The sequence below is a fragment of the Jatropha curcas genome, chromosome 7 (assembly GCF_041381405.1).
Source record: "Jatropha curcas cultivar XTBG-Jc1 chromosome 7, XTBG_Jcur_1.0, whole genome shotgun sequence".
In the NCBI taxonomy this organism is placed as follows: domain Eukaryota; kingdom Viridiplantae; phylum Streptophyta; class Magnoliopsida; order Malpighiales; family Euphorbiaceae; genus Jatropha; species Jatropha curcas.
This window is the reverse complement of record NC_143157.1, coordinates 19,939,788-19,952,227: the sequence shown is the minus strand read 5'-3', so window position 1 is coordinate 19,952,227 and position 12,440 is coordinate 19,939,788. Positions and strand designations below refer to the sequence as shown.

Sequence of the window (12,440 nt, the reverse complement as noted above, 5' to 3'; positions counted from 1 at the left end):
CCTAGAATAGAAATGCATACTTAAATTAATTATACTATAAAAAATCTCATTTAGATTTTGTACGCGTTTTAAGATACGGTAATATATGTGTGTAAAATTTATATTTAAAATATATATGTACACTAAAATTTATTATACTAAAAAAATCTAACATCTAGATTGTTATAAGTTTTAAGATTAGATAATTATATCAATTCTTATTGTGCCAAACACATAATGGTGAAATCCTTATATTTTATTTATTAATTTTTTTTATTTCAAATAATGGTGACGGACCAACGTGAAATTTATATCTAAAGCAGAAATACAAACTTAAATTTATATATCAAAAAAAAAAAAAAAAGTCTCATATCTAGATTTTTAGGAGTTCTAAGATATGGTAATTAAATCAGCTCTTCTTGTATGTCCATGCAAACAAACACAAATAAGAAAATTCATACATATTTATCATTTAAAATTTTGAAAATTTAAAATTTTATACACTTTATGAATTATCATAATAAAGTTACACAAATTTTAAATTTTTCATTTTTTAAATATTATTATTTTCTTTTACTTTATTGCATTTCACTTCATGATAGGAAAAACTAAATTTTAAATAAAAAAAATAAACTATAACCATTATCAATACTTCTTTAAAATACAAAATTTAAAGATATGAAGAATCATAATATAACAAATTTCTCCATAAAGTTTTAAAAAGAGAAAAATGAAAACAAAAAACTCCGAATATATCCCAACTATCTCCTAACTATCATAATGCTAAAAAAGGCTATATTTCATTTAAAATAATTACTATCTCTATTGCAAAATAAGAATTTCATTTATATTTCACATAGTTTAAAAATATGGTAATTATCTTGGTTTAACTGAAATTTTTTTCCGTTTTTATCTATATTAGTTTTTTTTTTGTATGACCTGCATTGCACGTTGACTATACTCATATTATATATATATATAAGTTTTATTTAAATTAAAATAAATAAAGTGGTTAATTTGTATTGTACTTGGCCGTATAAATCACTTGTAATATTACTTATTACGTACTTAATTCTATTGTTATATAATGAAATAACTTTAGAATAAAGTTCAACCCAATCCTTAAACCTAATCTTTTAGTTCATAATTTATAAATACAGATTTTTAAAACCATAATAGGTGCTTAAAAAAAGAAAATCAAGTTGTCGCTCAATCTCCAACCTTTTGTTCTCAACCTCAAATCAATATCTATATACGACTATAATGAAGAATAATAAAAAAATTATTTTTACTACTAGATCAAAGAAAAGAAATGAGAAGATGATTTAAATTGATAATAGAAATCACTTTGACCATAGTGATAGTACTATTTACCCCGTGTATTAGACAAAGGAATATATGCACATTGAAACTCAAAAAGTGACCAAAACAGAAATATATAGCTCTAGTTTTTTTTTTTTTCAGTTTCCTAAATGCTATTTTCTTTTAAGTTAAACAGATTTGGGATATAAGAAAAAAAATATCAAGAAAATTAAAAATGCTTAACCATCAATAGTCCATCTATTTATTACAAGGGAGATACAAATCTCTTACTAAATTAAAATAATAGTAGTTACAAATTATTCAGTAACGAAAAAAAAAAATAAAAAATTATTATTAAGAATAAAACTCTTTCAAAACTCACCCAAAAATTTTTTTCAATGTTTCAATTGTTTACTATTCCATATTTAATTATGTAAATTCTGTTTGAAAATTTACCTTTTCAAAAATATATCCAATCAAATATGATAAACATAAAGAACAAAAATATTAATAAAAATAATATACTTTTTTCTTCTTTTTTATCTCTCCTAAATAAAATATTATATTATATATATTCTATTTGAAATTTTATTTTTTTAAAATATATCCAACTGTATCATAAAAACATAAAGAAGAATATTAATAAAAAATATATTTTTTTTATCTATATCTTAAAAGAATTAAATAATTAATAAATAAAATATAAAAAATTTTCAAATGTCTCATTATCATATATATTCATTAAAAATAAATTTAGTAAACATAAAAATTAAAACTTTGAAATACTTAATTATATGTATATTTATTTTAAAAATATTTTTTCTATTCATTAAGAGATCTGATAACCGAAATTACACAATAATCAAAATTAAGTCACCTAATAAAAAAAAATGTTTCAATGTATATAGATATATAAATATATCAATAAAATATTTTTTTTAAAATTAAAAATTTCAATTGTTTACCATCCATGTTTAATTATGTAAATTCTATTTTAAAATTTACTTTTTCAAAAATTTATCCAATCAAATCTTACAAATATAAAAAATAAAAATATTAAAAAAAATAATATACTTTTTTCTTTTTTTTTCTCTCTCCTAAATAAAACATTATATATTTTGTATGTGAAAATTTATTTTTTTTTCAAAAATAACCAATCATATCATACAAACTTATTTTCTTTCTTTTTTTTATATATTTTCTAAAAGAATTAAATATTTAATAAATAAAATATACAAAATTTTCAAATATTTCATTATCATATATATTCATTAAAAAATAAATTTAATAAAAATAAAACTTAAAATTTTAAAATGCTTAATTATTTATAAAATATTTTTTTTATTTATTAGGAGATCTGATGGCCTAAATAACAACGTGGGCTATACAATAATCAAATTGGCGAAAACACTTGTAGTCGAGCTTCGAACTCGAGACCTTTCACTCTTCACATAAGTGAAAAGATAATCAAGCCACATATGATTAGCTGAAAAAATATTTTTTATAAATTATATCCAATCAATTAATAAATTGTAATTTTTTAATTAATCATTATTAAAGATACTTTAAAACATTTTAAATTCCATTAAGGGTAATATAAAAAGTATCATTATTCTCTCTCTATTTTCAATTTTATATATCGTATAGATAGATATAGAAAGATAAATCTATCTTTAATTAAGTGTGTTGGTTAGAATAATAAAATTAAATAAAACCCCACTATATTGATGACAATTATTATATAAAAATATATTGGATTATTATGGAAAATTTTTAAAAATATAAATGAGAATATTATTTTGAAATGTCAAAAAAAAAGTTGAATTATCTTTTAGGACGGAGTATTATACGTTATTATTACTTTTTACCTTTTTTTTTTTTTTTTAATGAAAAGGCGTCCGATTAACGTAGATGAATCGATATTTCATCAATTTTACCTTCTTGTATTCGTTGAATTTGTTTTCCTTTTTTTTTTTTTTTTACCTGGAGAAAATGCTAATCATAGCGCAAAAATAGTAAAAATGATTTCCCAATGCCTACGTGTCAATTTATTTGGAATTATCAATTGAACGCGCCTAAAACAAATTGAAGAAATTTTGTTCGTTACTTCAAAAATTCTTCAAGGGCGGACTGTACAGAAAAAGTGTGCAGGTTATGCCGTTTGTGCCCACGGTTCATTTTAGAAACGGCCCATCCATTATTAGAACTTATTTTTGATTAATGAGTCTATTTGATTAATTATTTTTGAAAAATACCATTGTTCAAAAAAAGTAAAAAAATACTATTTGAAATTTTGTTGATTGTATTTTTATTAGAAACGTGTCATTATATGCTAGCTCTTGGCCCCACTTTAAGTAGGCCCCTTCATAAAAAAAAAAAATCAAACTCAATAAGGAAGATCTCCACCGTAGGATCTTCCCTTTGACCAATTTTATGATAGGACGCATGGGAAAAATGTGAGATTTGCCACAAAATAGAGTTTCTGTTTATTGATAATTAAATATTTATTTATATAAATTTGTCATTGCTATTTATCCTAGATTCCTGTGCCTTCTAGTAGATTTTACAGTTCCTTACGCAAGCCAGAAGCTAACACAAGGTTTTAAGGACCCCCTATCTTCCCCTATCTTCCCCTATTTCTGAAATTACCATAACTCACCTTCACGTGTCTCATTTTTACTTAATTGCCCCTGTATATTCGACGGAAAGGGTGAGCATTCCATCAGATTGGTTCAACAAAATCAAACGAGTATGAACCGGATAAATTGATATGCTTGTAAAATTAAATTTAACCAATTTAATTCGGTTTGATATTTTGGGTTCACTTAATTTTTTGATTATATAAGTTTTAATTTAAGATTTTTAGTTTTTAGGTTTTGTATAATAAAATAAATCAGATTAAAAATTTTTAGACTTTTTTTATTAAAATTACGGCTGTAAATGGATCTAGTCGAGTTCTAACGAGTTTGAGCTAACATCTATAAAAGCACACTTGAACTTGAGCACTGCTCGAATTCGTTTTGACTTGGAAATCTTAGCTCGAGCTCGGCTCAGATTTGAAATTTATCAAATTAAAACGAGACTGTTTTATATAAATATAATTTATTTTGACTTATTAAATTTGTTCATGAGCTTGACTGAATAAAGCCGACTCAAGAGTCGAAATGAGCTTAATGAATTGAGCTTAACCTCAATTCATTTATTAAACAAGCTCGATAGCTCAACTCAATAAATTTATCAAATAAACTTAAGCGAGTTTTTATTGAATCGAGCGTGAGCAGCTCACGAACAGACTTTTCTTATTTAAAATGAAAATCGAAATAAGTTTTTTTAAAATAAATTGAATGGTACCAAACTCATCCATCAATATTTTTGTATTATGTTAACACTGATTCAACCGCATCAGATGATATAAAATTATTATGACCTTGAATTTTTGCACAAATTCGGAACTTAGATTCTTTTGATTAAGTTAATATGTATTATCTTTGTTTAAAAAATTAATGTTAAAATTATTTATGGAAAATTACAATAATATGTTGATTTATATTCCAAATATGTATGTTGCTTTTCTATCAAAAAAGTAATTAATTTTTCCCCCAATTCACTAAAATATTTATTTTCAAGTCAATTTTAAAATTATAAGATTCTATAATATATAAAATATAAAATTTTAATAATTCCGAAAATCATTAAGTACGCAAAAGAGAAAACGATGGTGGTTCGATAAGCACGAGGACAGGCCAAAGTGGCGATATAGTTAAAAGGCTGATGTATAGGGTTATTTTAGTGAAACGAAAAGGAGTGGAAGACAGAGGCAGCTGGCCACGTGCAGGAGAGATGGCGTGCCAGCTGGCCCATTCAGAGAAGACCGTGCCAGGAACAGTGGCATCCAACTAAGCAACATAACGGAGGAAGGAGTAACGGCGCTAAAGGGATTCTATGAATATTCCTACAAATATAAAATGGATAGCGACAACAGGGAAGATGACCGTCCAGCGCAGTAGGAATGGCAATTTAACCGATCTAATCCGACCCGATTTTTTTGGATTCGGATAGTATATAACGGATTTGGCAACGGGTACTCACCTATTCTCCATTTAATTTAAAGCAAAATGTTTATTAATTAAATAGTAGAATTGTATCCGTGATCTCTTACATACCAATTAGGTTGTCTTACCACCAAGCTGCTTAACATTTTCAAATGAAAAGTGCACATAAAATATATATTTAATCAATTGTAATGGTAATTATTTATATTTTTAAATTTTTATTAATAAACAAAATATTATTAAATACTAATATAATTATATTCATAATTAAAATTTAATAAAATTACATACATTCAATTATAATATCTTAATAATTTGAATTTATTTTTTTTACATAAAATATATTATACAAAATTATATATATAGTATTTGTGTCTTAGTAATTTAGTTGAATTTTTTTTAGTTTCATAATTATGAAATTTATTAAAAAAGTTATTAATTGAATAAAATGCTAACAATGTTATAATTAAAAGTTATAAAAATTACTTATCAACATCACTAATGAACTTCTAATGATAATTATAATCAAATTTTAATTTAAAATGTGATTCGTGCGGAATATGAAATTTAGATATAATTATAGTAATTTAGAATGTAACTCGTATAAAATATCACCAAGGAACTTGTAAACATAATTCTAATTGGATTTTAATTAAATGTCCTCTTATTTATTTTGTTAGTATCATCATATATATATTAATATAACTATACCTAAAAATCTAGAATATATAGATCAAGGATACCAAGTTTACAACAACCATAATTAATTATAACCTACTTGGCATATTCTCTAATAAAAAATACTAAACTTAATATTTTACCTACTATTATCATTATTATAACTGCTATAACATTGAAATATAATTAGAATATAATTAGAGCTTTTTAATTAATATCGTGGAATATGAAATATAGATATAATTATAGTAATTTAAAATATAATTGTATAAAATATCACTAGTGAATTTGTAAACATAATTATAATTATATCTTAATTAAAAGTCTTTTTATTTTTTCTATTAGTATCATCATATATTTTAGTATAATTATAACTAGAAGTCTCTAGTGCATATAGATTAAAGATTAAAACAACCATAATTAATCATAACTTATTAGGCATATTCTTTAATAAAAAAATATTAAACTTAATACTTTACCAAGTATTATTATTACAACAATTAATATACTTTTGAAATAATTATAGCCTTTTAATCAATAATAATAATAATAACAACTCTTTCAAAAAAAAAAAAAACAAGAAATTCTAATTTATTTTACCATCAAAACGACGTAGTTTTGATATTAGATGTTTAAATGAATCCACAAACAAAACTGCATCGTTTTAGCTTAGGGTTGCGCAAAGAAAATAAAGGTCTCTCAAGTCTTAACTTTCAACTCAGCCTGTCTACTATAAGTTGGTCTCAGCGGAAGATGAAGATTCCACCCAAAGTTTCTAATTTCATTTGGCGTGCCATATGTGATGTTCTACCTTGTAGGAGGAATTTATGCTCTCGAAAGATGGACAGTCAAGATATTTGCCCTCTATGTCTTGGACATTCTGAAACTAATCTTCATCTTCTTGTCAACTGCCCTTTTGCAAGACAGGTTTGGACTCTTTCCCACCTTGGGTTTCGATGGTCTTCGGCTTTGTCTTTTGGGGAGTGGTTTCAACAAGCCTCAACTTCCTTGTCTTTGGAGAATTTAAGTTATGTTTCTACGGTGTGTTGGGCATTATGGGTCACTAGGAATGATATGGTCTAGCGTCAAAAAAGCAGGAATCCAGGGGCGGTAATTTTGCAAGCTACGGGTTTTTGGCATGCATGGAAGGAAGCTAAGCTTTATGGTTTGGTAGTTCCTTCTCCAGTTAACTCAAATCGTACATGGAGTCCACCTCCGTTTAACTGTTAAAAGTGAACACGGATGCTTCAACTGGAGTGGCTTCCGGTTATGTGGGTATTGGCATAGTAATTAGGAATTCAGCCTCTGAGTTTATTGCTAGCAAAGTGTGGAGATTTCCGGGTTTTTTCACTGCTAAGGTGGCTTAGGCCATAGCCGTGAGAGAAGCTTTGACCTGGATCAAGTATCGCGGATGGAATTATATTTTATTGGAAATTGATTCTCAATCAGTTGCAAATGCCATCAATAATGTTATTACGAATGACTCGTCTGCTTTTGGTTTGATAATTTAGGACTGCAAATCTCTTTTGTCTGAGATACCAGTCGCAAAATGTAATTTTGTTTATAGGTCTGCGAATGTGGCTGCACATACGTTAGCAGTTAGAACACATTCCGAAGCAGGCTTGGGGGTTTGGATTTCTCTACCACCTCCTGCTCTGATTGATTTCTTGATTTCGTAATAAATTTTCTCATTTTAACTTAAAAAAAAAACAAAAAAAACTCAACCTCTTATTCTATGGGCCGCTGGTTCTCTCCTTCTACGGTTCTTCTATCCATTCACAGTCTTATTGTTCTACCTTCCCGTCGCTCCGTGCGTGGCCGTCGCCTCCGCAGCAGTCCTGCTCTTCAACCGCAGTACCAGTGCCAGGTCCTCCATTTGCATTCTTGGTTTTTTATAACTTCTCTCCATTTATGTTTTTTTGGTTCTCCTTCGCCCCTTTTCCTTTTTCTTTTTCTTTTTCTTTTTCTTTTTCTTTTTCTTTTTTCATATAAATACATATCAACAGACAAAGAGGAGGAATTGTTGAATTAATTTGTGGATTTAGCCAGGAGATATATGTCTATTGTTTTATTTTTTTCATTTTGGATTTTGTGCATGTTTTATTTGTTATTATATTTATATCCTATATGAAAGAGGTGTTCTATTTGTTGAATTTTTCTTCGCTTTCTTTCTCCTATATTGCAAAAATCTAAATCTTGGAATGCGATTAGGTATTTTCAGGTTCAAAGCTTCTTGTTAGATTGGATGAAGGTAATTGATTTCTTGACAAAATATATTTTGATGATTGGGAATGTGATTAGGAATTTATCTTTACTGTTGTCTTTTATTCTTTATTTGTTATTTTTTAAAATTAGGAAAAAATGTGCTGTAGCTAATTATAATTTTCTCTTTAGTCTTTTATTAAATTTTCTAGTTGAATGTATTATTTATTTATGTTGAATCTTAATTCTTTTGTTATATTTTAACGTTATTGGTACCGTTGTTCTAGAATATTACATGTTGATTGTTTTATTATTTCAGATTTAATTTTAATGTAACTTTTACAATTTTTTTTGTTGTTGCATTTTCGGGTTCAGATTCAGGTACTATACAGGTATTCCCAAACGGATTTGAGACGGATTTAGTTAGTTTATTCCTTAACAGATTTGGGACGGATTCGGTACTTAAATTGATGATCAGGGTCGGATTCGGGTAGTTGATTTCTAGTGGGTAGCTGCCCCGCTGCCATCTCTACTAGTAACACCACCAGGTAATTGGGCATGGGCTTAAGTTAGCCCAGATTTGATTTTAGCCCACTATCCTCATAAGCAAATTTCTCCCCTTATTATCAAATTGCCATTGTCGTCCCCCGAATTTCTAGATTAGGGTTACAAATATGTTCCCTCCAATTTTGACATTTCAATCAAGCCATGGCCAACCGCACCGATCCGGCGGTCAAGAGCATAAGGGGCACGAATCCCCAGAATCTCGTCGAGAAAATTCTTAGGTCTAAGATATACCAGAACACCTACTGGAAGGAGCAATGCTTCGGTTGAACTGCAGAGACGCTCGTGGACAAGGCTATGGAGCTTGACCATCTTGGTGGCACCTATGGTGGGAACCGCAAACCTACGCCTTTTATGTGCTTGGTAATGAAGATGCTTCAGATCCAGCCCCAGAAGGACATTGTTGTCGAGTTCATCAAAAACGACGATTATAAGTATGTATTGTCTTTATTTGCTGTCTATTTATTATTATTATTTTACTTCAATTTAATGTCTGCGTTTCTATTTTTCCAACAAATTTCTGTATTTGGTGTTTCTATTTGGTTAGTTTTAGGTCATGAAATTTTCTGGAATGAGAAAGAATTACTCACCGGCTTTCATTGTTTTTAAAAATTATTTTGTGTTCTGTGTATTTTTCATGGTTGCTAGCTATTGGATAGTAGTTTTGTTGAAGAAGAAATTTGATGTCTCTTTTCTCGTTGGTTGTAATGTCTCTGTTTTCCATTAGAAAACGTTAAGTGTATGTTTGCTTGCTCTGAATGTTGATAACAAACAGCTGAAGGTCTAGGAAGATTTGGGGCTTTTTTTACCTACTTGGCTCTCACATACTCTGTATTATAATCACCGTCATCATCTTGTCAATGTTGCGTTGTTTTCACATATGTGATATGCTATTGCCGTCGTATGTCCTATAGCTCTATTCAACATTCATTTACTGGGTGCAGATATGTGCGTATACTTGGTGCTTTTTATCTGCGTCTTACTGGGACTGATGTTGATGTGTATCGGTACCTTGAGCCTTTGTACAATGACTATCGGAAATTGAGGCAAAAACTACCTGATGGAAGTAAGTTGTTTAACCTTTCTACAGCTTTCTTTTTGGAACCTTTGAAACTCTTTCAAATTGTATTCAAAACACATCTATAATTGTTTACATAGTTTTATTAAATTTTGTTGGTTTCTTTAATTCTCAGAATTTGATTTAATCCATGTGGATGAGGTTATACATGAGCTTCTTACCAAAGATTATTCCTGTGACGTTGCTCTCCCACGCATTAAGAAAAGGTAACTTTTTTAAAAAGTTTACTTTTTTATGGCCATTTTAGATATCTTGGTATAGTAATTGCAAAAAATTCAGGCAACAAGTAAAATTTTAGTAGCTATGTTGCTTAAAGGTATAGAAATTTCATATTTTTTCCATGTTTATAGATATGCATGTTACTTGATTTGAATGCCAATTTACATGAAGTTTTGATATGACTTTCTTTTATCAACAGATGGACTCTTGAATCAATTTGTTCACTCGAACCTAGAAAAAGTGTGCTGGAAGATGATTTTGAAGAGGAGGAAGAGAAAGAGGAGAATGAACAAGATGATGGATTAGACAATGCGATTGATGAACGGGTAATTCTTCCTACCTTGAGCAGGAACATTTCAGTTTTAAATTTTTTTCTTGGCGCTTTTTATCACATTTAGCTCTTATTAAGTTATTAAATGTGGTTTTAAAAATGCTGACAGGATTATTACCACGGGAGAAGTCCCACTTGGGAAAGGGATAGGGATAGAAGACGTGAGAGTCACAGATACAGGTAAACTCTTTGGCTAGATCTGGTTGATGAATTTGATTGTATGATGTGATGCATAGAGTATCCTGATTCCATATTCTGTTAAGTAAGTTGGTAAATTTGTTATTTTGTATCTTTGTGCATGGGTCTCCTAGCATAAAATGTAATGAACTGTGCTAATTACTCTAATTTTTCCCAATGCAATGAAAATGAATGCCTGATTTTCTACATGGCTGGTGCCTTTTGTTTATTTTTTTTGTACTTATATCATTTCTATTTCATCGAGGTTTCTAACTGAATAACTTGTACTTTTGTCTTTTCCCCTTTTTTCTTAACAATGCATTAGTACATCGTTTTGGATTCTCAACAAGATTTTGATTTTGATTTTTATTTTTTATTTTAATGTGTGAAAATATTTGTGGCAAAACTAGTGGATTTTCATTCTAACTAATCTGTGATAGAACTGTGTCCTAAGTGTGTAAGCACATGATGGAAGCTGTTTTTTAGGTATTGAGCGTACCTATTTACTCACGCGCACACACATACACACAAACACACACATTAAACAAGTCCAGTTCCATCATGGCATTTAAAGCCACTGGTGGTTAAAACAGCTTCCTATATTAATATCTCATGATCCTGCCAGGTTTCTCTGCACTGACAGTGTGCAGTGAGAAGTATGATGGATCAAACAATTTCATGTCAATTTCATTTTCAATTATAAGTGCAACATTGATTTCCCTCCTTTTTTTCAGATGAAGATAATACATTTAATGTACAATTTTGATTTGCAGAATTCATAGTTGATTAAAGCCTTGAACAAAAAATTGAGCTTATTTTTGAACCTTGATTTTCCTGTTTGCCCAGGGATCGAGACTATGATCGGGACTATGATAGGGACTACGATCGTGGACGTGGGCATGACAGGGACAGGGTCAGGGACAGGGACAGGGATAGGGACAGGTATCGCTTGAGAGAAGAAAAAGATTATAGGCGGGAGAGAGAGCGAGAAAGAGAGAGTGAAGGTACAGAATGGGAGAGGCGAGATAGGGACCGTGGCAGGCGGAGGAGTCGTTCAAGGAGTCGATGTAGGAGCAGGGATCGCAAGAGGCATGTCCACAGCAGCAACAGTCCTAAAAGGCGTGGGGATGGACCAGAAGAGCCAAAAAAGAAGGAAAAGAAGGATGATGGCACAAACCACCCAGATCCAGAGATTGCAGAAGCCAATAAGCTGCGAGCTCTCCTGGGTTTGAAACCATTGAAGTGATCTTTACTAGGTGGCTGTTACTGTTAAAGAAACATGTAAATCTGCAACTATATTTGGCATCTAATGCTGTTTTGCTAAGTTCCTCTTGTTGTATCAATGACTTGATGGATTCTGTAACGTGTACATAACTAAATCATACTATGATATGGACTGATGGTGAGGCGTTCTCTTAGTTATTTTGTTTGCTAATTTTCATGCAGGCTGCTGTGGTGAATGCTGCCTGTCATCTTTCACTAAACCAATTTGATTTGGTGATTTCTATGCAATTCACTGAAGATTCATGCCTGCAGTCATCTCTCCTTTTCTCCCCTTTGCTGCTTAATCGACTGATTCATTTATAGCTAGAACAAAAATTTAAGGTAGTATTAGCCCTCGAATTTGGATTATTAGCTTGATTGGTCAAATGACTGAGATATTTGAAATGATATTTGATTGATTTCTATAAGTGACTTGTAGGAATCCAAATGAATTTTCTTGTATTGAAAATGGTTGTATGATATTCTAGAAGCTGGGTTGTAATGGTAAAACAGTCAACATTTGTGATTATAAATTTGTTTTCATACTGAGATATAATGTTGAAAAGAGCATTAAGGTTGGATAAGGCTTTTGTCA

At 29.4% G+C, this 12,440-nt stretch overlaps 1 protein-coding gene across 1 annotated transcript; it reads left to right on the top strand.

The window, feature by feature from the left end:
* The first annotated feature begins 7,739 nt into the window (after positions 1-7,739).
* Positions 7,740-12,000, top strand: LOC149494900 (uncharacterized). The gene is made up of 7 exons (XM_089724119.1): positions 7,740-7,878; positions 8,589-9,211; positions 9,722-9,843; positions 9,971-10,061; positions 10,274-10,400; positions 10,515-10,585; positions 11,429-12,000. The coding sequence occupies exons 2-7, from the start codon at positions 9,075-9,077 to the stop codon at positions 11,826-11,828; spliced, it is 948 nt and encodes a 315-aa protein (XP_089580245.1). The 5' UTR covers positions 7,740-7,878; positions 8,589-9,074; the 3' UTR covers positions 11,829-12,000.
* Positions 12,001-12,440: the final 440 nt, after the last annotated feature.